Source organism: Lissotriton helveticus, chromosome 8 (genome assembly GCF_964261635.1).
Source record: "Lissotriton helveticus chromosome 8, aLisHel1.1, whole genome shotgun sequence".
NCBI classification, from domain to species: Eukaryota; Metazoa; Chordata; class Amphibia; order Caudata; family Salamandridae; genus Lissotriton; species Lissotriton helveticus.
The window spans coordinates 282,474,118-282,498,694 of NC_136069.1; the positions used below are offsets into that span (position 1 = coordinate 282,474,118).

The following is a 24,577-nucleotide window of genomic DNA, read 5'->3' on the forward strand; positions in this document are numbered from 1 at the left end:
GCATTATATAAAAACCATGTGGGATGGGATGAGGACTCTTTTCCTCACAAAATCCAGTTAAAATCACAACCAACTGCACAGAGGCAGTACCCAATTAAGCAAGAAGCTAAAAAACAGGTCAGGGAGATCTTAGATCAACTTGAATACCAGGGGTTGATTGAACCATGCACCTCACAAATGAACAATCCTTTGTTTCCTGTCTCCAAACCAGATGATTCATATCGTCTAGTTTTGGACTACAGACACCTAAACTCATGTTGCAAACCTTTGCAGTACAAAACTCACACAGTGCAGCACTAATGAATAGCATAGTGCAACATTAGACATCTCTAATGGATTCTTTTGTCAAAATATAGCACCTGAAAGCAGATATTTGACCGCTTTCTCAATAAATGGCTCGCAGAAAAATTTCTGTTGTTTGCCACAGGGGTTCAAGAACAGCCCAGGATTATTCTCAGCGAGAGTAACAGAGTTACTACAAATGTATGATGATGAGGCATTATCTTATGTCGATGACATCTATCTAACAGATGATGACTTGGATACTCACTTGAAATGAGTGGACACCATAATACTTGGGTTCGCAGCAGAGGGTTACAAATTCAACTTCAAGAAGTTAAGAATTGCCCATCTAACTGTCCTGTTTTTAGGATATGAATTATCAAGTGAAGGCAAAAGCCTGGCAGACAATTTCCTAGAGAAATGTGCCGTAATCCAAGCACCAAGAACGCTGAAAAACTTACAATCAATTCTAGGTTTCCTGAATTTCGGTAGAACGTACATTCTAAATTATGCAGAGAGAGTTAAACCTCTCTATGACCTAATAAGACCAGATTTTAAAACAATCAATTGGACTCAAAAACACACAGAGATTTTGAGATCATTGCAAACAGATATGTTAGCTAAAACAAAATTGCAAACATGTGATAACACACGCAACCTTGTAATTCGGGTCATCCCAGGAAGATGCGGATTCACATACCTGACCTCTAATGAGGGAGAAACGGTACCAATAGCATACAAATCACATTTGTACACAAAATCTGAAATAAAATTTAGCCCAACGGAAAAAATTCTAACCGCGGTACAGACTGCTGTAGCGAAAGAAAGATCCCTAGCACAAGGTAAACGAATAATCATCGTTACATCAATACCAGCCCTAGAGGCGGTAACAAAGGCAAGCATTCCAAATGCTAAAGCATTACATCCGAGATGGATACAGTGGGTTAATTCTCTTGCTGCAACAGACGTGGTATACGAATTTGATCCTAATTTAAAAACACAAGAATTTCTCCAATATGAATTTGATGTCCTCTGCCGACTGAAATCCTGCCTCTAGAACACTATAGCTGTATAATATATACAGACGGATCAGCACAGCCCGCAGTTGGGTGTAAACAAGCTTACAGTGCTGCGTGCGCGATCGTTAAAGGTCACTGGCACGGAGGAAAATTTAGACCACTGGTCACTAAAACACAATCTCTAGGAGATTGTACAGCTCAGCGAGCAGAACTACTAGCATTTAAGATGGCGCTTGAAAATACCGATCGTGAATTCCCCACACTCATAGTGTGCGATTCATATTATTGCGTGCAGTCTTATAATGATTACTTGCAGATCTGGGTTGAGAACGGTTTCAAAGACGCAAAAGGTGGCACAATCAAGCACAAAACGCTTTGGGAACAAGTAGTTCTTTTACAAAAGGAACTACAAAAGACTCACGTGATACATACACTGAGTCATCAACGTGATGGCGTTTACGTTGCAGGGAATTCATTGGCTGATGAAGCAGCGAAGGCAGCTGTCCAAACGGCTTCCGTAGCCGCTATCACCCGGTCAAAAACAAAAATAGACAGCGAAATATTACAAGCTGTCAGCGCTACAGTAAAAAATGCGATAGAAACACTCCCGAAAGGCTTTCCAGTAAAGTACTCATACATAACTGATGCAAATAACGTTCCATTTGCTCGAATCCCTGGAGTGGGGGATAGGGCAATTCCAAACATGGAATATAGGTTAGGACTCATTATAGCGGCACACGAAGGGCTCGCTTCTGTACATGCTGGCGTTACAGCCACAGTATCGCTATTAAAACAGAGATACTGGTGGCCACACATGAGAAGACAAACTAGGAACTATGTTCTAGAATGCGAAATATGCCAAAGGATGAAGGTATCACCCGTGAAACGACCAGCACAGACGCCCCTTCTAATCTCAGATAAACCTTTAGCATGTGTTTACCTGGACCACTGCGGTCCCTTACAAAGGGATGGCAACTATAAATATATCATGGTCGCACTGGATTCATGTACGAGATTTATTTGGATGTGGCCCCAGCGCTCGGCTGACGCCAGAACTGTTATAAAAGATTTGCGAGTCTTTATCGGCACATACGCAATTGGCATGCTACATTCTGACCAGGGTCCTGCTTTTAGCTCTCGAGCTTATAAGGAGGCCATGACCAGTATGGGCATTGCATTGCGGTACTCTTGTCCCTTTCATCCTGAGGGAAACGGAATTGTGGAAAGAAAAAAACGTGACATAAAGCAATCTATAACGGCAAAGGTATTAGGTTCGGGAGCTGGGTGGGTCAAACATTTAATAAGTGTCCAACGTAGTGTTAATAATCTGCCAAGAAATTCTCGGAGAGGTCTCAGTCCGTACGAATTATTGTTTGGGACTAGAATGTTAATCCAGGACCTCGATAGTCAAACTTCAGTGGTTAAAGAGAAATGCTTTGATATCAAAGATCGTTTGGCTATTTTACAGGACTTAAATGAAACAAGAAAAGACCTGAGCAACATAAAGTTTAAACAACAGCCAACAACCACTGAAGAGAAACCACCTGTCCCAGCAAGGCCTGTCTGGATTCCAAAAATCGGGGATCTGGTCAGAGAGAAAATAACGGTGAAGAAGGAATTTGGGCCTTCTTACAGAAAGGCAGTACCTGTCTTAGATATCAACTGAACAAGATCAGTTGTACTACCGCCCCTTGCTGGTAAAAAGGAGAACCGAGTTGTATCCATCGACCTGGTTAAACCACAATCATGTGGCCGATAATAAGTAGTAGGCCAAGTGGACTCCCAAGAAATAGCAGAACACCAAAGTTTGCTACAAACATAGAGGTTCAAACTGAGAGACTAATCACATTTGATAAACCTACAGTGAATCAACAAGGACTATGCAACAAAGCCATGGAACTTAAACCTCTTGAAACCCAAATCTTACATCAAGAAACACCAGTCTACAATGATGTAACCACTGACTATGCTAATGCAACAAAGAAAATTCCAAAAACAACAAGCATTTGCAATGCAATAGGTCTCGTAGCATTAAAGTTTGAGTTATTGGCATTGTGTATGACAATGCCAATAGTTATAGCTTTTGCAAATATAACACCTATAGCATTTGTAATGCAATATGTGTTGTATTTATGTGACTTATATGTATTGATATTACAAATAACAATGGCTTTTAATTTTTTGAAATAATTAATACTTGAATAAAAGTTATTGTAATTGAGTCAGTGGAAGGGTGAAGTGGGTGGGGCAGCAAGTTGTAGTGGAGAGAAAGGAGGGTGAAGTTGGGAGAGAGGAAGGTGAGACAGAGAAACAAGTTTGAGCAATTGGCATTGTAAATGACAAGGCCTTTTATTTATGTTTTGGTTTGTAAACCATAAATGAAAGGCATTGTCATTTCCAATGCCAATAGCTTAAACTCGCGTTGAGACGATCCCGCCTGCCATTTTGCCAAAGGCCATGGGAATGATCCCCACCTACCAGTGAGCCTGAGAACAGCTCTGCACCGAGCAATAGAGTTTTGCTTGGGTGCATTTTCCTGCCCCACCGTCCCCGCTCCTGACAGCGAGCCGCGCTGGGGAATGTGAGCGGCTCTGCGGGCTCCCCGAGGCAGCGGATACGGGGAGCCGTGGTGATTTCACCCGCCAATTTGCTGGAGCCGCGGGAGCGACTCCCACCTGCCAGTGAGCCTGAATCCTGCCCTACATTGAGCGACGGGGGTGCGGGTGTTGCTGGGGTACAACTTCTTGCCCGGCTGTCCCCACTCCTGTCAGCGAGCTGCACCGGGGGCTCTGAAGAATCGATGGCGGCTCTCTGGGACGGCCTGTACGGATCCCGGTACCTGGTACCTGCCCAGGCTCTGCGACACCCCTTAATCACCCGCAGGATCAGGTGGGGGGGAGAGTACTGAGGTGAGGAGCGATCGGCGCTGGCCCCGGGGGAGGAGTAGTGCCCCTAGGGGGCGAAGGACGTTATCTCGGTGCTGAGCACGGACTTGGACCCCCGGGACCTGCACCCCATCGCAATTTGTTGGGATTTATCGCTGCCCCCCCCTGGACAGTTGGGATAGCGGGGGGAGACTGGATAGCTTCATCTAGCAACTTTGCCGGCACTCAAGCCTAGCTAGGTCTGTGAATCCTGCCTTGCTGTGTCACGACGACATACTTCTCCACACTGCTTGAGCCCTGGGCCAGCATCCGAAAGGCACCCCTTTAATCCTCGGGGCTGATCTGGATCGGATCAGGCTATAGCGCGAAACAGAAACCTTGCGTGGGGCGGGACTTCCGTGGGGCGGGACTTCCGTCTTCGGAAGCCCACGCCCACGGAGAGAAGCAGTGCTGGTGACGTGGGGCTCCCATGGCCGAGGGCGAGCCCCGCGGAGGCTGCAGAAGTGTAGAATGGCGGTAAGTGGGGTTTAGTGGGGGGGTGCGCTTGTATGTATGTATGTATGTATGCGGCGGCGAGGGGGGAGTGGTCTCTGTATGTGTGTGCGCGTGCGTGTGTGTGTAGGTGTGCTCGTGTGTGTCTCTGTGTGCGAATGCGTGCAGGGAGAGGTGTGCCTGTAATGTTTGCGCTTCCCAGGAGACAGCCACGGCGAGCGCGTTCGCGCGCGCGTGGCCTGCGCCGATTGCCTTTTGCGAGATGCGCGCGGCCAGGTGCTGTCTCCTGGGAAGCAGAGTCAGCAACAAAAGATCTCCTGGCGGACACAGCGCTGACGCGCTGTTACGCCACGAGACCTAAAAAGGAATCCAGAAGCAATTGAAACAATTGACAGAACTGCATCAGGCTATTTCATCAACTTCGATGACTTTTCTGAGGATCCGAGCGAACCTGAGGAACAGCCGACAACATCAAAGACTTTTAAAGACAAAACAAAAGAACTGTTTCATCAACTACAAGAAACCTATCGGATTTCTCCATGGATTGAATTTTGGGTGGCACAAGGTGTATTTGTCCTCATACTTTGGCTCATCCTGGTACTATACTTGGGACATTTCATTGAGGGAAAATATGTTACAATGGACACAGCAAGTCAGAAAATCAACTTGGTCCTGAAACCACACAAGTCTTCACACATCGAGAAAAGAGAACTTTCTTCAGTAAACTTCACAGCCAATCCTATACCCGGTGGGGTAGCATGGGACAAAACTGATTACGAAATCTATGGCCCGGTCGAGCTCTTGAAGTATCCTCATCAATTTAAGGTTTCATTAAGTGACTTTGTAAAACCAAGCACATTCGCTGATGATTGGGATTTTGAAAGTATTAATGGTATGATGTCAGACCTAGTTATGTCAGCTAAATTTACAGAACATGATTATTTACAGGGTTCATCTAATTATGACCAGATGTACTGTTACAACCACTATGGTAACCATTATCTGCATATATCTGCTCAACCTAGAAATGTTTTTAATTATAACCAATGGGAACATTGTGCAACTCCACCAAAAGGCAGTTCGAAAACATTTTATGAAAAATTTCCATATTTCTCAGGGTTTAACACAAGTAATGCAGAAACGTTTTATTTCAAACTGTTAAATAAGACAGGAATGAAAGCCATGCTTACAAATACAAAATTAATCTATTCAGAGACATTTTTTGACAAAATGAATACATTCGGTTTTGATTTCTGGAACAATAACATTGAAACGAAAACAATCTGGGGTACAAGAGATTGGCAGGTCAAAGGTATAGAATCATTGTTTAGAGCCTGCATGATCCCAGAACAAATTATATTCTTGATTGACAATTCAACAGACAACCTGTTTTGGCCTAGCCAAAATTAAAGACTTAAACAAACCGTCTATTCCAAAACCAACACCTGACAGTGATAACACTACAGATGATGAGATAGACGTATCCCATATTATAAACCAAAACAGAACACATCCTGATTGGAAAAAATGGTTGATCTGGCCCACAGACACAAATAACTGTCAAGATAGATTCCTGAACAAAAAACAGGGGTTCACATTAACCAGGCCAGACCCTAGATACTCCCAGCGACAACATCCAGGGATTGTAACTACATACTGTGTAGGAAAACTCTGCCTCGAATGGCTAAGAACATCCACACTGGCAGAAATTAAGCAACACTTGACTTTACTTAAAGAAGGTGCTGACTTGCGTGATTTCATTATGGGACCACGCAAACAGCGTCAAAAACGTTTCATACCGGCCTCTATATATGCAGCTTACAACGAAGCTTGGAAAGTAACTCAAATTGAAACAGCAGAGAAAATACGGGAAATTGACCGTGTTAATTTGGAAAAATCACTTTCTGTTGTGGACAATGGGTTAATGACTCTGTCTTCCAGAATATATTCACTGGACAGTATTGTATCATCTGCAATCGATATAATAGAGCAAGACTTACTGATGTTACAACACGGTCAGTCCCAATTGCGTTCTATTGTACAGCTTGGCTGGACGTTACAAAATCTGCGTTCAGGCTACGTGCCTTGGCGTTTAATCAACACAACGTCATTATTCGGTATCTTTAACCTTACTGATACACAAATCAGCTTGGCACAAAAGGGTGCAGAGTATACAATTCTGAGCATTGAAAAACTTGAGAGATTACCATTGACAATGTCAGAACGACCTGTCATTGAATGGATAATACATGGAATCATAACTATTCCGATAACGACTTTCCAATTTCGATACTGCCAGAAATTTATACAGGCAGGCCAGTATGAAAAGTTGGGTGAAGGATACATTAAGTCAACATGGAACTTACCTTATACACACACGTTATAGTAATACAGGACAGAGTGTATTTCTTAGTGGTAATAATTGTGAAAAATCACTAAGTGGTATACTTCTATGTCAGGGTATAAGTTTACATGGGGCATGTGAAGGGGCTTCAAATAACCTTTCATGTCACCAGCTCGGCACACCTGCAACAAAAATAGAACCATTCTTTAGAAGACTTTCTAACGGGAGTTACATTCTAATTGTAGATCACAGATGTTGTGGCTTACTGCCAGGAAAACCTTATCTAGTAAGCGTGAGCTCCATGGTCACTTGCTGTGAGCAAGTATTGTTTCCCAACGACACTCCAGACAGGGAGGGAAAAATTTGGCCCAGTTTGAAAATCTCTTCTATTCGAATTGATACTTTAAGCAGAATAAAGACTGTGCTCCTACAGACGCCAGTTCACTTGACGTCATCAAAAAAAAACGTATGATCTCCAAGTTGCAAGGACAACGGAAGACATACATGCATTGTTATCGACAAATTGCCCCCTACACTTCGCAGAAATGCTAAACGAAATATTAAACATTTCGGATACGAATGGTATCGCGAGTGTATTTAAGACCGTTTTTTCGGGACTGTTAACCCCATTCAAAGCAGTCCTGGGTATATTTCCCAATTTCGTCCATTCTGTCTTTGGCGGACTTCCACTCCTGTTGGGACTCGTAGCAGGCATCTTATTTTTGCTACTCCTGCTTCGTTATGGCAAGCCATGGCACAGACAAGACTCCAGCAACAATGGAAGAAACGATCCTAGCTATACGCTATCGGGACCGCATAACTAAAGTCCTTGGATTAGCCCGGCTAAGAGATCTGAATATGACCTGGTTTCTTTCGTTCAGACCCATATGGCAGAATTGTGTCTTACCTGTATTGAGATGCATGCTATGCGGCGAGGAATGCGTGTTGGACACATGTCTTACACTACAATCCGAAGTACCATTGGATGCAGATACTTTGTTGGGTCCAGTAAAGGCTCATGCATTGTGCTGTCCCCAGCGGCTACCTATCCTGATGACGGCATTCGTGGAGACTTCACCACTACGATTGAAGGGTAGTGAAGTACAGGATGAAAGCAGCATCAACCAGGTACGGCCTTCTGTAAGCAATGCTGATCAAAACATCACTGAAAGCGAACATGCGCACGACTGCATGGTAGCGACATTTTCCAACTTGGTCGAACTTTCACCTGAGGCAGTAAACTGTTTATTTTTTTTTTAATCTGTCTGAAATGATGTTTTCACCAGAACAGAGAGAGTGACTATAAGCAAACGTGCACACAGCGTTCCCTGAACTCTGAATTTGGCCTTCGGTTTTAAAAACAAAGCTACTGACAATTTTTTCCTTCTTCCCCTGAAAACGAAAACTTTTTTCCCAAATCCAAAATATTTACTTGTTGGCATTTATCTTCTGCTTAAAGTAGAACTATTCTTAGAGAACAGAGCTTCTATTTTTAGGAACTCTAGAGACAATACATTACCTCAGCCTCTAGCGTATTTACAAGTAATTGTGTTTATATGTGATGGAGTGGTCTCGCACCTTTTTTCTTCTGTATTAAGAGCCATTTCATGTGTTATTTTCGCAAATCATTCATGCCGAGATAAATTGTGCATCCCTTTTTTGAATGATTACACTGCTTGAATGCATACAGTACCTATACTCATTTTCGTGTATTTCGAATATGCCTATTTTCAAATGCAAAAAATGTATTTTGGGGTGGTTCGGTATACACATGCACTATTAGTTATGTTTACTATTGATTAGGTTAGTAAATATGGAAATGAATTCGTGGAGTGGGTGTAGTGTGTTTATCTAGGGACCTGTAACGATACTCCAATTTCTGACCCATGTCCGGTTATAAATCACTAATATCCATACAACGGCACAGAAACCAGTTTCATAAATTAGTCATAGCGCATGCTGTCACATTAAGCAAGCACTATTCCTCCAGCCCCCTAGAAAGCACACCGAGTTCTCTAAACAAACCAAGCCTCCAGCAAACCGGGGAAATCCCCGCTGCTATGGTTTTGATTTCGTTCGAGAACTCCTGTAAAGAATGTAAGAACGACCAGTTCTTAATTGACGTCTTATGTCCATCCTTACGTCAAACCCGGCACCTCTCAGGTATAAATATACCGACACTGCCCTAAGTAAAGACACGGTGGTGATGAGCTTGGAGCAGCGACTACTTGCCGGAGAGCCCAGCTGATGCGAGAGCCCACGGACGCTGCCCCTCCCCTTTTGACGCGCTGAGGAAAAACGCTGCCTTTCCTCTTGCCGAGGAATCCAGCCTCCAGCGTTTCCAGCTTGCCCTCGTGGGTAACTGGGATACAGAGTCCTGAGAAAGAGATACCAGCCCTCCTGCCTTCTAAATCCCAGGTACTGAACTGACTAACCCCTTACAGAGAATTCTTGAGTCAGACTCTTGGCAAAACAAACTTAACTTAAACTGCTACTTACTTACTCCCTCCCATGTATTAGGCTTAGGTCAGGTACACCGGGGTAGGCGTAGTTAGAAGCACCAGTTGAGTACGATTAGTCAATGTATATATGTATGTATATCTTTTATCCATTTTAAAGTAACATATGGCTAAGAAACCAAATCAATGCTTTTACAGTATTATTTTATAATCCTGCTTTTACTGAATGCATTTTACTTAACCATCAGTATTACAATTGTAGCGATTCATTTCTCTTGTATGAGAAAAGAGACTGATCAATAAATAACACCTTTTATTGAAAACGCCCGTCTCTTCTTTTCTCTACAATCTGGTGAAACTAAGTATGCACGTATTGACTGAGTAAAATAGCTGTCTTTTGTTTTCACGCGACTCTAGAGATATACTCTTGATCAGGGAGAGCAAAGTTGCCATGTTCTATGGTTGTCAGAAACTAAATCCCTTCTTGTCTATCCAGGATGGTTAAAATCCTCCTCGCCTATTCGAGAAAGTTTGTAGTGAACTCTGAGCTAGCTGGCACACAAAACTTAAGTCTAATATCGTCAGTAAAAGACCTAGTTAACCTCAGTCCTACGTCTACACTACTGAAGATATTATTCCAATGCGCAGAGCCTATTGGGAATATAGGAACTACACTACAATCTGAGAAAGGGTACGACAAACATGGTGTGGTACAGATCCATCTCGGTGAACACCAAATATAACATTTTGAGAAAGACTCCACCCCCTGATACAATTGATCTAGCTACAGATCAGAGGAGGTTTATCCCAGGTCCTAGCAAAGCTGCGACGTTAAGGTATGTGCAACATATTTTAGATGAGTTGGCAGATCCACTCCCTAAAGTGGTGGTGCTATTTATGGATGTCGAAAAAGCTCTCTCACACTACATTGGAGAAAATTGTATATTGTAATATAACAGATTGGGAAGAGAGATGCATTTCGAGGCTGAACCTTGCTACTATATAGTGTGGCGCAGGTGATTTCAAAATGATAGTCTGTAGGTAGAAGAACATATGTAAGGTGCTCTTTATCCTGCTACCCTCCGTCACATCGACTGAGCCACTTGAGAACCTGTTGCTGCAAGGGACCAGTTTCACATCATAGCTATGGGTGGCAAGCTCCAATGCATATCATTATAAGGATGACTAGCTGCTATTTTTAAATGATGATGCCCACATAGAAACCACACGTGCTAATGAGCCCCTGGAATTATTTAGTATGGCCTCAGGCTTAGGGCGTATTGGAGTAAATCCAGTGTCTTTCAATGTACCCAACTACGGGCAGGGAAGTGCACACAAACTGAAATGGATGACCACTATACTATGTAACCTTAAAATACAGATATACTGATTGGAGGCAGACCTACTAGATGAAAAAAAAATAGTTCTTAAGAAAATGGTGGCTCTGCCACACATTCTATATCATTTTATATGTTGTTGTATTTGATATGGGGCTTGGGTAGAAGCAGGGTGGAACTAGCTGAACTCAGTCTCACCACCACTGAGGATGGGCTGGTGATCCTGGACTAGGAGTTGCACTATTTGACAGCCCATCTGCATTGGGCGGCAACATGGAGGTGAGCAAACACATGGCAACATGGAGGTGAGCAAACACATGGCATACCAGGGGGGCGGAGGGGGGGGAAGCAAAGCTCCCAAATTGGAACATTTAGTAGATATACTCAAGTCTAGAGGTTGCACAGAAGGATTATCAAGACGGACAGGGGGTCCTCCAGTAATGCAGGACCGATGTCTACAAAGTACAAACCAGAGATGCCCTAGGAACACTGCCTGCCCTCTAAAACAGGGGTGAATGGGGGAATTGCAGATAAGGGACGAAAATAGCTTGCAATGATAGGCGACATATATGAGGGAGGGACCCTCAAGGGTTTATCATCAGTTAATCAGAGACCATGAGCTACCGATACGGCACATCATACTGTATGGGTTATTGATATGATTTAGCAGATATGAAAGTAGGTCATTGCAAACCACCCTTTTGCAGAGGGCTCAGAACAATCTTTACAACTAAATGGAGCTACGACTGTCACTTCTGTGTTGTGCACTCCTTGACGTGGCTAAATGCTCACAGTAAACAAGAGAAATGGGTGACGGATATGATAAACATATTGAGAATGTTGATTGGGATGTATTCAGGAGTACTGCCCAGTGTGTTTTTAGGAACACATGATTTAAACTAATAAACGTAAATTACTATACAGAACTTATATTATGCTCAAGAGGATTAACAGATTTTGTACAGAAGCATGGGAACAACATCTAAAATGAAAGGAGGAGGAGGCAGACTTCTTGGCATGGATTATGTTTTTTGTCCATGAAGCTACTGATCGACAGACAGTATGACTTAAGTCCATTTCTTTTTGCCTCTTTCCACATTTCAAAAGTAAAAAAATAAAAATCAGCAGCAGGTTCATAGAACCAGCAATGGTACTGGGGGGAACGACAGATAAGCTGAAAAGCAATGGAAAGTGCCAAACTGACTAAATGGTGATGGGAAGTCTAAATGGTAATGGGAAGTTCTAAAGGGGATGGTATGTGCAAGGAAGCTATTGAATATGGGAGTACAAGAGAAGGATGAGAAAACCTGTTGTTGCCCATAAGTGGGATACAATTGTATCTGCATTCATGGGAGAAGATGTGAATGAGAACCAGCCCGACCAACCTGGTATCAATACAGAGTGGTGCTTCCAGTCACAGATCAGTTGAAATGGTGCATTTCCAGTGGTAGAATGAAGGGTGTCTGTATACCACAATGTGTTTCTGAAGCACCCTTTAACAATCCAGTCTGTTCTTCCTTCCCAACAGCCCTCCTTTATTGAACCAGTGACTCATACCATTGCTCTCCGGATGACACAAGAAACATTTGTTTGTGATTAATGCCACAGCAACAAAGAAATTGCACAACCTTCTTAGAAAAGAATTGGACACCACTGTCCATCAGCAACAAACACCTTGACGGAACAAACATTCTAGGAAGTGTATAATTCTGCTGGATGTAACAATGTTTATACACAACAACTCTGGCCACCTCGAGAACAGGCCCATGGCTACAATTAATTATGGTGTGCCCCCCTCACCCTTCAAAGGACCCACAAACTCCAGTCACACAATTTGCAACACCAAATATGTATTTCATTGAAAATGTATATTCTTTAAGTCCGGTTCTTTTTGAATAAGAAAATCCTGACGTGGCTTATTATTAACCCAGACTGTAAAGATATTGTCCTACTAAAAACCTGTAATTTCCTGAAAGCCCAACTCACTGCCAGAGCCTTCCTCAATTACGAAGTAGTTTAGCTTCTCTCTGACCTCTTCGTGCAAATGACATCCCTTTCTCCCTTGCCATTCCATTGAAACAAGGCTGCATCCAGTCCTTTCCCGCTCACGTCTATAACCACAATAACCTCAATTCCAGGTACAAATACATTAAGTCAGGTACACTAGTACTTCAACATTTCAAATTCAGATTCACGCCCCTCGCTCTATAAAAAATGTCACAAGCAACTGATTTACTCAAGATGCTGGGTATGTACCAACCATAGAACTCAACCATGCCCAGTAAGGTCACATCCTACTCTTTACTTTCCGGCTTAGAAAAAGCACAATAGGAATCCACAAGTTCCTTCATCAGTTTCACTCCCTTGTTTATTAAAATATGATCAAGGTAGGCATTTCCTCTCTAGTATACTTGCACTTTTAAGCACTTAAAGTTATCTCAGCCTCCTCCTGCCCATTTAACACCAAGTATACTCTATGGTTATGTTCTTTCAATGAGCCGTCATTGATAGAAACATCGTCCTGGAAGCACTTCACCAATAACTGTCTCGAAACTGTGAGCAATAACAGGATTTCAGAAGGACTGATAGGTAAGTTAGCTGGGACAAGATATCAAAAACAGCGAGTCTTTCTTACATGCTTCACCAGAATCTACCTGTAGATCCTGGAGCAGGTCCTGTGCCAGCTCCCCAAGCAGTCCAGCAGCCCACTGCTCGTGAGCAAATGAGAGTTCTTGCTCTCACCCTCTACTGCCCGCCTTTGCCTTCCGCATTCCCATCCAGACTAGCAGTGCCCAGCTCAGCTTCTGTTCCTGCTAGCGTTAGAGCCCTGGTTAGTCAGCCTTCCTTATGTATAGTCAGTTTGTTGATATTATGCCCATTATAGTTTTGTGTAGTTTTATTTAGTCTTGTGCCCATTACTGCTGTTATGCAGTTTGCGTGCCCCTTATTGCTGTTCCCCGCTGCTGCCTTTTCCTGTTGCTCTCACCTCCTGCCATCCAGTGCCTTGCCCAGGACCTACTTAATGGAGCCCACAGGGCCACAACAGACATGCTGCTGGCGCGCCAAAGGCAACTCTGTCTGAACCCATCAGCGCATGGACCGTGCCTAGCGCCAGGACCCCTGGCCCTTCCGCGTCTGCACCACCAATGAGCTGCTGGCTATGAACCCCGGATATCGTAACAAAAGCTGCTACACTGCCTCCCTGTCATCCACCAAAATACTATTCACCTGCAATCACTGCCGCTTCTCCTGTGACACAGGACCGCCATCCGGCACTGGAGCACACGTCGCCAACACAAAGAAGACCATAAACAAGCCGGAACAGCTCCAATGCATCCAGCTAAACGCTCTATCCCTCTGCAGACACACCACAAAAATTTGGGACACCATCACCACCCTCTCCCCAGACGTTGCCTTCATTACTGAAACATAGCACAGCCCCTCCGCGCGACCACGACACTGCCACAGCAACAGCCGAAGGCTACAAGACCATTCACTGAGCCGCACCAACACACCCATCCGCTGCATCGCCACCAGCGACATCTCCACACCACTTATGAAACACCTCAACTTCCAACTACAGACTATCGCCAAAACCATGTTAAGAGCCACCCTGTTATACAAAACCCCTCCCCCCCCCCCTCAGGGCCACAACCGGTTTTCTGCGAACCACTGCCAACATCATCGCCCGTTAGCCATCTATTACCACTACGTCCTACTCAGTGACCTCAATTTCCATGTTGCAGACACCAACTCCACCTCCCACTTGGAGAATTTCAACAACATCAGCCTCACCCAACTCTTCACCGAACCCACGCACAAAACGGACATACGCTTGACTCCATTTTCACCTAGAGCAACAGAATCTATTTCAGCCACGTCACAGAAATCACCTGGACTGACCACACCACCATTCACTTCACAATCTCCAACGCTCAGCACACCATCACCAAACACCACAGCTCCTCCCACTGCAGCTTGAGCAAGGTAACGGAGACACAGTGGATACAGGCCCTTAGCACCACCCAACCCAAAAGTTCAATAGACCCTGACCAGGCCATCCAGAATTTCTCTGCATGGATCACTGAATGCGCAGACAGAGATGCCCCGATAAAACGAGCAACAAAACCTCAAAACAAGCCAGCTGGTACCCCCCTAGAGCTCAGAACCACCAAGCGCAACTGCTACCAACTCGAGAAACGAGGGCACACTACAAGGAACCCCTCTGACAGAGCCACTCACAAAGCAGCCCACAGCAACTATCACCTGTGCATCAAAGAAACCAAGGCAGCGCTATCACAGCCTTTTCAATACAAGAAAGAAATCTTCAAAATAGTCAAGGAATTCTCCCACCCTACAGCCACAGATAACACCATTCACCCTTCCTTAAGAACCATGCGACACCCTCTCGGACTACTACCACAGCAAAATCACCACCATCTACAACAACTTTGACCCATGGCCATCAACCACAACAGCCTTGTCCAACCAGCACATACCCGCCGAATGATTACCACATGGTGTCTGCTTACCACACAGACAAACACGGACATCATGTCATCCATCCACTCTGGGGCACCCACCGACCCCTGCCCCCACCGCCTTTTAAACCTCTGAACCGACCCAATCAGCCTGGAACTCAACAGCATCATCAACACCTCCATCGCCTCAGCAGTCTTCCCGGACAGATGGAAACATGCACAGGTCAGACCCCTCCTAAAGAAACCCTCCGCCGGCCCCAGTGAACTCAAAAATTATAAACTGATCTCCCTGCTCCCGTATCCAGCTTGAGAAGGCCATCAATCAACAGCTCACTGAACACCTGGAACAAACCCCCTACTTGACACCTTCCAAGCAGGATTACGTGCCAACCACAGCACCGAGACTATGCTGATCACCCTCCTCGACCACAGAAAGACTGAGGCCTTGAGCCTCTTCAACATCTCAGCAGCGTCTGACACCGTTTCCCACCACACCGTGATCAACAGACTCTAAAACATCGGCAAACAACAAAACGCCCTCATGTGGCTCGCCTCCTTCCTTACAGGACTCACACAATGCATCTGGGCTACAACCCTTCAGCTCTGAACCCAAAAACATCATATGCGGCGTACCCCAAGGATCATCCCTCAACCCCACCTGTTCAACAACTACATGACCCCGCCTCACAGACATTGTCAGATACCACGGCCTCAACATAATTTCGTACGCAAATGACACTAGACTTCTCCTCTTGCTCACCAAAGACCCCTCCACCCCTAGCACCAACTTCTGCAAAACCATGATTAACTTAGCCCACTGGTTGAAAGATAACTGCCATAAACTCAATTCCCACAAGACAGAAGTACTGATCTTTAGGAAGAACACTCCCGAATGGGTTCACAGCTGGTGCCCAGCAGAACTTGGGGTAACACCCACACATACAGACATTGCACACAACTTAGCCATTATCCACAACGAACTGTCCATGAAACTACAAGTCAAAGCGCCTGCTCCCGCTTCCACACCCTTCGCTCCACAGAATCTTGAAGACCATCACTAAGCCCCTCATTGTCAGCATCTCTACCCAGCTCCATGGACAACTCCAGACCATAAAGAATGCGGCAGCCAGACTCATCCTGGACCTTCCCCAAACTGACCCACCAACCTTAAACGAGTGATCCTTGACACCATGTCTATTGTCATACCATTCTTTATAGCACATGTGTGCTTTCAGTGCTTTCTCAATGTTGCTTCTGATGGTTTAAGGTGACCATTCAATTTGTTTTGATATTGGCATCCACTCTAAGTCTCTGCTAATGGGTTGTCTGCTCCCCAAGAGGAGAAAAGGAGATTCATTCGTGCTGGCACTGGGTGTGATTCTGTAAGCCCATATGAGCTTAAAAATCTCTTCTTCCCAATTAAGATTGCTATTTCAGGATAATTGTAGGTTGCCTTTAATGACTCTGTTGAAGCGTTCAACGAGTCCATTTCCTTCAGGATGATAGAGCGAGGTCATGTTGCGAGTTAAACAATTCCTCTCAAGGAACGATTTGAATGCATCAGAAGAGAATTGTGGTCCATTGTCGGTTAGGATGCACTTGGGTAACCCCTCACTCATGAAAAGTGTGTCCGAAAAATGAAATGACACAGGTACTATCAGCACTGGGAACAATTTTGATCTCTGGCAATTTTGAAAAATGATCCATGACCACCAGAATGTATTTGATGACATCATCATGACCTTCAATGGGCCCAGTTATGCCCAAACCTAATTTTTCCCATGGCACGCTCGTGGATATTATTGAAACCGTGAGACTTTTGTCTGAGTCATTGAAACTTAGGCAGTCTCTGATTAGGACTTCAATTTGTTTATCGACCCCCAGGCCACCAATAGTTGTTTTTGATTCTTTGTTTAGTCTTAGAGATTCCAAGGTGACCAATGTGCAATGTGGCAAAGTTTAAGAATTTTATTTTTGAGCGTGTCGGGTGGGGGGGTTGAACAGCTTTTCCTATCCTAAATAGTATATCATTTTCAACACTTAATTCGTTTCTTAGATCCCAAAACAAATCGTGGCATTATTTGTCAAGGTGTTTTTTATCAGGCCACTGACTTTTGATGTATTTACAGACGTTTTGTAGTATGAAATCTCTCTGCATGTGTTTTTTCCATTCTGTTCTTGTAATACCATCAAAATCTTCATTAAAAAGTAGAGCTACTGTCGCATTGTCTTCCGGATCTTCATGGACTTCCTCATTAGGTAAAGGTAATCTACTTAGAAAGTCTGCAACTTTGTTCTTGACACCAGGCCAGTATTCAACTGTATAGCTTTAATCTAGCAATTTAACATACATTTTACTTAGTCTAGGAGAAGTGTTTTATAAGCCTGCCGATGAAAGAATTTTGATAAGGGGTTTGTGATCTGTTCGTAAATGAACATTGTAACCCCAGATATAAACTCTAAAGTAGTTAAGAGCCCATGAGCATGCAAGCATTTCACGTTCTATCACTGAATACCTTTCTTCTGCAGTGGTCAGTGATCGAGACGCGAAAGCTACCACCCAATCATTGTTGTCAGAGTCCTTCTGTGAAAGAACAGCTCCAAGCCCTTTGTTGCTGGCATCTGTTGTAATGAAAATCTGAGCTTTAGGATCAAAAGCTTTAAGAAAAGGTGCACCACTTATTTCTTTTTTAATGTGGTCAAACGCATTCTGGCACAATTGGAACCAATAGAATTTAACTTTATTCTAGAGTAATTGCTGAATGTGGTACGTCTTTTCTGAGAAGTTGTGTATGAATTTTTAATAGTATTCGGTTAAACCGAGGCATGCTCTTACATCATCTTTGCTGGTGGGACAGGTGCCCTGAGGATGGCTTCAACAAGACCTTGTTTGGGTTTAATACCATCTTGACTGATGCAAAGACCTAGATACACAACTTTGTTTTGCGTAAATTTCCATTTGTCTAGTTCAACAGTTAACCCATTTTGTTTTAAAATTTCAAACACCTGCTTCAAACGTGCATCGTGTTCCTTTTTGTCGCTGCCCATGACTAGGATATTGTCTTGGAAGAACTTTATGCCTACAGTGCCCTCAAAGATGGATGGCATTATCCTTTGAAAAAGCGCTGCGGCCGAAGCTAAACCAAAAGGTACCGGAGTGTAGCGATATCAACCAAACGGTGTAATGAAGGTTGCGTACTTTTTACTATCAATATGCAAAGGCACCTAGTGGTAAGCAGACTTTAAATCTATGATGGAAAACAGTTTCATATCCTTAGTTGCATTAAAATGTTCATTAATACGTGGCAGTGGAAATTGGTCAACAATTATATTCTTATTAAGATCTCCAAGATAAATACAAAGTCTGATTTTGCCATTGGGTTGTTTTACAACGACTAAGGGTGAACCCCAGTCAGCAGATTCAACCTTCTCGATGATCCCATTAGTGACTAGTCTGTTGAGTTCTGTCTGAACATCATCTCTGAATGATATTTGTAAATTATTTATTAACACATGGTTAGCCATTATCTTTTAATTCAATTTTGTTGAAAACTGAAGTAATCCCACGTTTCCAGAAAAGACTTCTGGGTATTCTCGGAGTAAGATGTTGTTAAATTAATTGTTATCCTCAATTGACATGACTGGATTAGTACTGTTAGGATCCAGTAAAATACATTGTTGATTTTGTTTGAATCGGATTCATCAGATTTCACACAAAAGTCACTCTGTATGTGTCGAACTGACTTACAACATTTGTAAAATTTCCTTTTACATACTTTAGAGAAGTGTCCTATCAAGCCACAGGAAGTGCATTTTTGAAATCTGGCTGCACATTTGTTTAAATCAGCAAGGTGCGAAGAAGATCTGCAATGATAACATTTCCTATCCGTGTCCTCAATGGAATTCTTCATGTAGATTTTTTCATCATTGTTCTTTTTCTTAAGATCTATATTTACACTGTTTGTGTTGGTATTTTTCTTCGTCTTGCATTTATTGGCATTAGTTGTGTTTACTAACTTAACTTCATTGGTCTCCTCTAAAACAGCTTTTGCACACCTACCAGTGAGTTCTGCTTTTTTGACTAAAGCAACCACTTCTTTTAAAGGAGATTCACTGTTAACGCAAAGTTTGTCCTGTATGTTGAGGTTACTAGCGTGCATAATGATCTGATCGCGTATAAACTCACCTTGGAACCACCCAAATCTACATGTTAAAGCCAATGCATTTAAAGTAGACACATGTTAATCAATGCTCTAAATTTTGCCGTTTTCTTCGTGAAAATTCGTAGCGATCAACAGCTACACAAACAATTGGTGTAAAGTGTGCATCAAGATCATCTAAAGCATGTTTGAATACATTATCACCCTCTCTTGCTTTTTTCCATTTGGTTATAAGATTTTAGACCCCCAGGACCAAGGCAATAAAGTAGAACTTTCTTTTTTTTTTTTATCTCTGCACGCACAGTTAAGGGCTCCACATGTCTCCCACAGGTAGCTGGCACAAAACAAATCTCCCCGCAATGTGCTGTAGAATGGCATGGAGATCATAGGTGGCGGTTTCTATGAACACCGCTCACAGGAAACGTTTGCTGTGATGGTCCCCCACAGCTTCCTCAGTTCTTTCGTACAGTTCACCTTCTCAGCACTGCTCACGTCAAGTTTGTGAGTCTACTGCCCCTGTTGAAATCTTGATTAACTCTTTGCTGTAATCTGGTTGACGTGAGGGGCGGTCAGCTCGTTGCCACTTGTAATAATGAAGCAGAGCCGATGAGGTTTGTTACGTGAAGATTTATTGTAACAGCACTATGCACGTCTACACGGTCCTGCAGCTCAGGTGCAACTGTCTGGTGAAGACGTTAAGATTAACTGCATTAACGGTAACCATGGAATGTAGAATGTTGGGGGAACAAATGGGATGGGGAAGGTGGACACAACGTAATCCCCGCTCTCGTGCAGGTAAGTTGTGAGTCAGTTACGGTCACGCGCCATAGCCATGGCATGCGGCAGTAACCGTAATTACAACACTCTACATGATCAAGGACCAGCTTACATCAACCATCCTTTGGATTTCCACTGACCCACTATACACCTGCGCTCCTCCTCTGTAGCCCCTACGCACATCCGCTGCAGCAGTCATGTCATGTCAAAGGATTTTGTATAGCGCAACTTATCACCGTAAGGTCTCAAGGCGCTTGCAGCACAAAAACGGTTGACCACAAGTGAAGCTAGATACAGTATGGTAGGACTACTTGGGAAAGAGCCAGGTTTTTATGGTTTTAAGGAATAATTTGTGTTCAGTGATGGATTTGAGGTGGGGGGGCAGTTTGTTCCAAAGCAAAGGGGCCAGATAGGAAAAAGAACGGTGACTGTGTCGGTTGGGTCAAGAATGATTTGTTGCTGGACCTTAAGGATCTTTTGGGGACATACCAATTAAGTTTTTTTGGGAGGTATTTGGGCCCGTTGTTGTACAAAGAGTTATGCGTTATGCTCAAGATCTTAAAGTGGCTTCTCTGGCGAATGGTGAGCCAGTGGAGCTTTTTCAGGCAGGGTGCTGAGGCTGTTCTAGAAGGCAGGTCCAGGACTAATCTGGCCGCTGCATTCTGGAGGGTCTGCAGTTTTGCCAGCAGGTCCTCATTAAGTGTAGCGTACTGGAGAAGCGTGGCTCAGTGGTTAGAGGCGGCAGACCCGGAAGCTGAGATCGACCGTGGGCCAGGGTTCGATTCCCCGCCTCGGCGGGTCTCGGGCTCAAAATTCCACAGACTTGACAATTCTCGCTCTGGTGCCTACTCAACTCACGGGGTCACACTCTGCGACTCTGGGCAATAGCTTGCTTAATCTCCACTACGGCCCCTCGCGGCGGGATGCCTGGCTTTCACCTTGTGGACACCCTGCCGGGGTTTCTCACAGGGGAATACCAGGACGGGTTCCCTAAGCAAGCGCCGGGACGCTTACGGGCAGCTGTGCGCTTTACAAGTCCAGCACATTTACATTTACATTTACATTTACAGGGCATTGCCATAATCAAGATGGCTGACGTTCAGGCCCTGTACCAAAGGTTTCCTGGTTTCTATAGGAAGCCACATGAAGATCTTCCTGAGACTGCGCATTATACCATAGCAAGTCCCTGTCACTTTGGTGATGTGATTTTTCATAGACAAGGCACGGTCTATTTTTATTCCTAAATTACGTACTGCAGATTTAGGGGAGGGACATACTCACAATTCCGATGGCCACCACTCTTGTGTCCAGCATTTCTCAGCCTTCCCGGACAAAATAATTTCGGTTTTACTAGCGTTCAATTGGAGTTTGTTGTTCCTCATTCAACTGCTTATCTCAACCATGCAGTTTTTAAAATGGGAACGGGTGCCGATGTGATCTGTACCGCAAGTGATGAGCAGCTGGGTGTCATCGGCGTACGATACGGTTTCAAAGCAGTATGAGTTAATGATTTTCGCCAGTGGGGTTAAGTACAGATTAAATAGTAGAGGGCTTAAGATTGACCCATGTGGTACCCCCACCGTTACAAGGCGACTACTGGAGGGGCTGCTCCTTCTCCTACATTGCCGCTAAGACCTGGAACGACCTTCCCCTTCATCTTAGAACAGCACCCTCCCTTATGGACTTAAGAAAGAAACTCACAACCTGGTTTTTCGACTGAGACAATACACCCACAGTGTCCAGATACCCCAGCTGTGACACTGCTCCACTATATAAATGATTGGTTGATTGATTTTAAAAACTGGCTTCAGCCACATTTGCCACCCGCAATAAGCTGCACTCTGACATCCAAAGGTAATCACTGGGGGTCATAAATCTCAAATAATTAAAATGTGTTTCTTTAAGAGCAGCCTTCTAAGTGGTTTGTACAAGTTAGTGTGAAAACAAATGCATATATTTGTGTAGAGTCTGAAGTATATAGATGGTCTGCTCCATTCTTCCTTTGCATTGGTAGACAGATGTCAATTGGTCGACCAGTGCGGACTGCTCTTCTATTAATACATTATGATTGTATTGCACAGTATGTAAATAGCTCTGAAAATAATACTGCAGTTCGTTGGTTGTAAGACAGATACTGTGGGGGTCTGAACTGGTTCGAATAGCGAACTCGCAGAACCCATGCAGTTCTGTGTAATAGTTCTGCTGTTCTTAGGTTCGTTGATATCGCAGTAATGGTTCATATCAATACGAGAAATGTTGTCATACAGATTATGCTGTGCTCACAACACTAATAACTAAATGCTCCCTACTGGGACAAGTATAATTATGTAATATCTCCTTTAGCTACTCACCTAATACCAGACGCGCAACATCAGACGGGAGTAGCATCCTCTCTGTTCCCGGGACCCAGCAAGCGCCGTACCCACTCCTCGGCCAATCCGAGAAGGGAACGGAAAACTGCGCCAACGAACAAAAAAACAAGCCTCTTTCTCCCAGTCCGGATGTGACGTCCTCTTTGACAGCAACCGGAAATAACTCATCGGGACAGCGGCGCCAATTTAGCGTCACAATGTTTTTGTTCGGATGCACCAATGACGCGTAGGTAGAGAAGAAGTCCAGTTTTACTTTTCAGCCAATGGCTGAATAGGATACACGTTCCACGTTGGTACGCTTCAAATACAAGTTTCTGATTGGGTCAAAATGGAGCCTAGCGTGATATTTTATAGGTGCGTACTTTTACTGTGTTGTGCGTCTGCGAGCGAAATCTAATCTAGATCAGAATGGTGTCTGGGATTCGAGACTAGAGAGAAACGTGGTTTAGTGAGACGTGCGTCTGACCCATGCGCAGCGTGGCCAGAACCCAATCCTGTTTAGCACAGGGGGCGAGACCTTTACTTTCCTGCTTTGTTTGCAGCATATGGGGGTTAACTGCCAAGTTTACAAATGGCTTACTAGTGATCACGCTGACCAGGATTGAAGTAAGTAGGTTTATTAAGGCTACTTGAAGGAGAGAGAAGGTAACAACCAACTCCCACAGTACTCCAGCTCAACTGAACAGCACAGTTGCTAGGAGCCATTGAACATTCTTAGAATAGAATAGAACATTGACAGTACAACTAAAGCAATGTGAACAAGTACACCAAGTATAACATAGCTTCCTTCTTTCCCAAATAAAACCCAAAAAAACGCACAACAACAAAAAATCACGCTCAATATCTAGCTCCTGTTAGCTTGCTGCTATTTTTAACTTTTGCTCGCTGCTTTTGAATTTTCTTGGTGTGTGTGAAGCGAATTTGGGGGGGCAGTGCTTGCCAGTTATCTTTGATTTGTGCTTCACTTAGATGTGCTAAAAACAGTATCTTACAGTTTAGCAATACCTGTTGGTGCTCGGCATTGCTCGGGGCTGTATTCTTGCCGCCACGGCTCCATAGCACCCCTATCCGCATTTTCGGCCGGGTAGCGGCCTTCTTGGACGTGACACGCGCTCGGCGCGGTCAGCGGTCCAGTCGTTCCACGCATCTCCCCAGCACTGGCCCCTCCCTATTTTAATGTGTCTGTGCCGTACGCGCAGCGGACGAGCGCCGATGGCGCGCCGAAGGAAAGCCCGTCTGCGCCAAGACAGGGCTCAGGGCAAGTCATGCTGCTGGATTCGCTTCCACGTGCCGCAAGGGCAAGCTCACTCAGTACTCTGGCACTGCCTTAAGGTCACTGAGAGTTCCGCGCTGCCCCTCCTATCCCACAAGCTCTGCCTACCCAGAGAATATCTCCCCTTGTCCGGACTGCGGCTTTCTGCCATCTACTCAATTCTCACTGGCGCCACCGAAGGCCGACCCCTGCCCCCAGGGCTCCTTCAAAGCCTGCCTTATTAATTCCAGGTCCCTGAAGCGACATCATGCTGATGTCGCTGACTTGGTGTTGGACAATGATCTGGATCTATTGTTCATCACGGAGACTTGGCTTGATGATCCCATCGTTGCTCTTGCCACCCCCTCGGGGTATAAAATCCATCGGACTGACCTCCCATTGGGGAGAGGGGGCGGCGTTGCCATTATTTATAGAGAATGTTGGGCTCTGCACTGTGAGTCCTCCACCATATGGGTAGGCTGTGAGGCTATGGATTTCAATCTCCAATTGTCACCTCATTTCACATTGGGGGGGCTCATTACTTTACCGTCCTCCGGGCCCAGCGGGCGTCTTCTTAGATGCTTGCGGAGACGCTTTAGCTGATAGAGTATTAAGGTTTTCCAACTACCTTCTCTTGGGGGATTTTAATTTACATCTTGACTCCTTGGAGTCTGCTGACTCCGTGGCCTTCATGGAAAACCTCCAGCTGGCCATGCT

The 24,577-nt window shown here is 44.4% G+C and overlaps 1 protein-coding gene across 2 annotated transcripts in view; it reads right to left on the bottom strand.

The window, feature by feature from the left end:
- Window positions 1-22,763, bottom strand: part of NPAT (nuclear protein, coactivator of histone transcription) — a 358,220-nt gene extending 335,457 nt beyond the window's left edge. Inside the window, exon 1 of one of the 2 annotated variants that reach the window (XM_078657048.1) lies at window positions 22,588-22,763. In XM_078657048.1, coding sequence (XP_078513174.1) covers window positions 22,588-22,624 — 37 coding nt within the window. In that variant the 5' untranslated portion in view covers window positions 22,625-22,763. The remainder of the gene's footprint in view (window positions 1-22,587) is intronic. The other variant, XM_078657050.1, reaches the window with a different exon arrangement.
- Window positions 22,764-24,577: the final 1,814 nt, after the last annotated feature.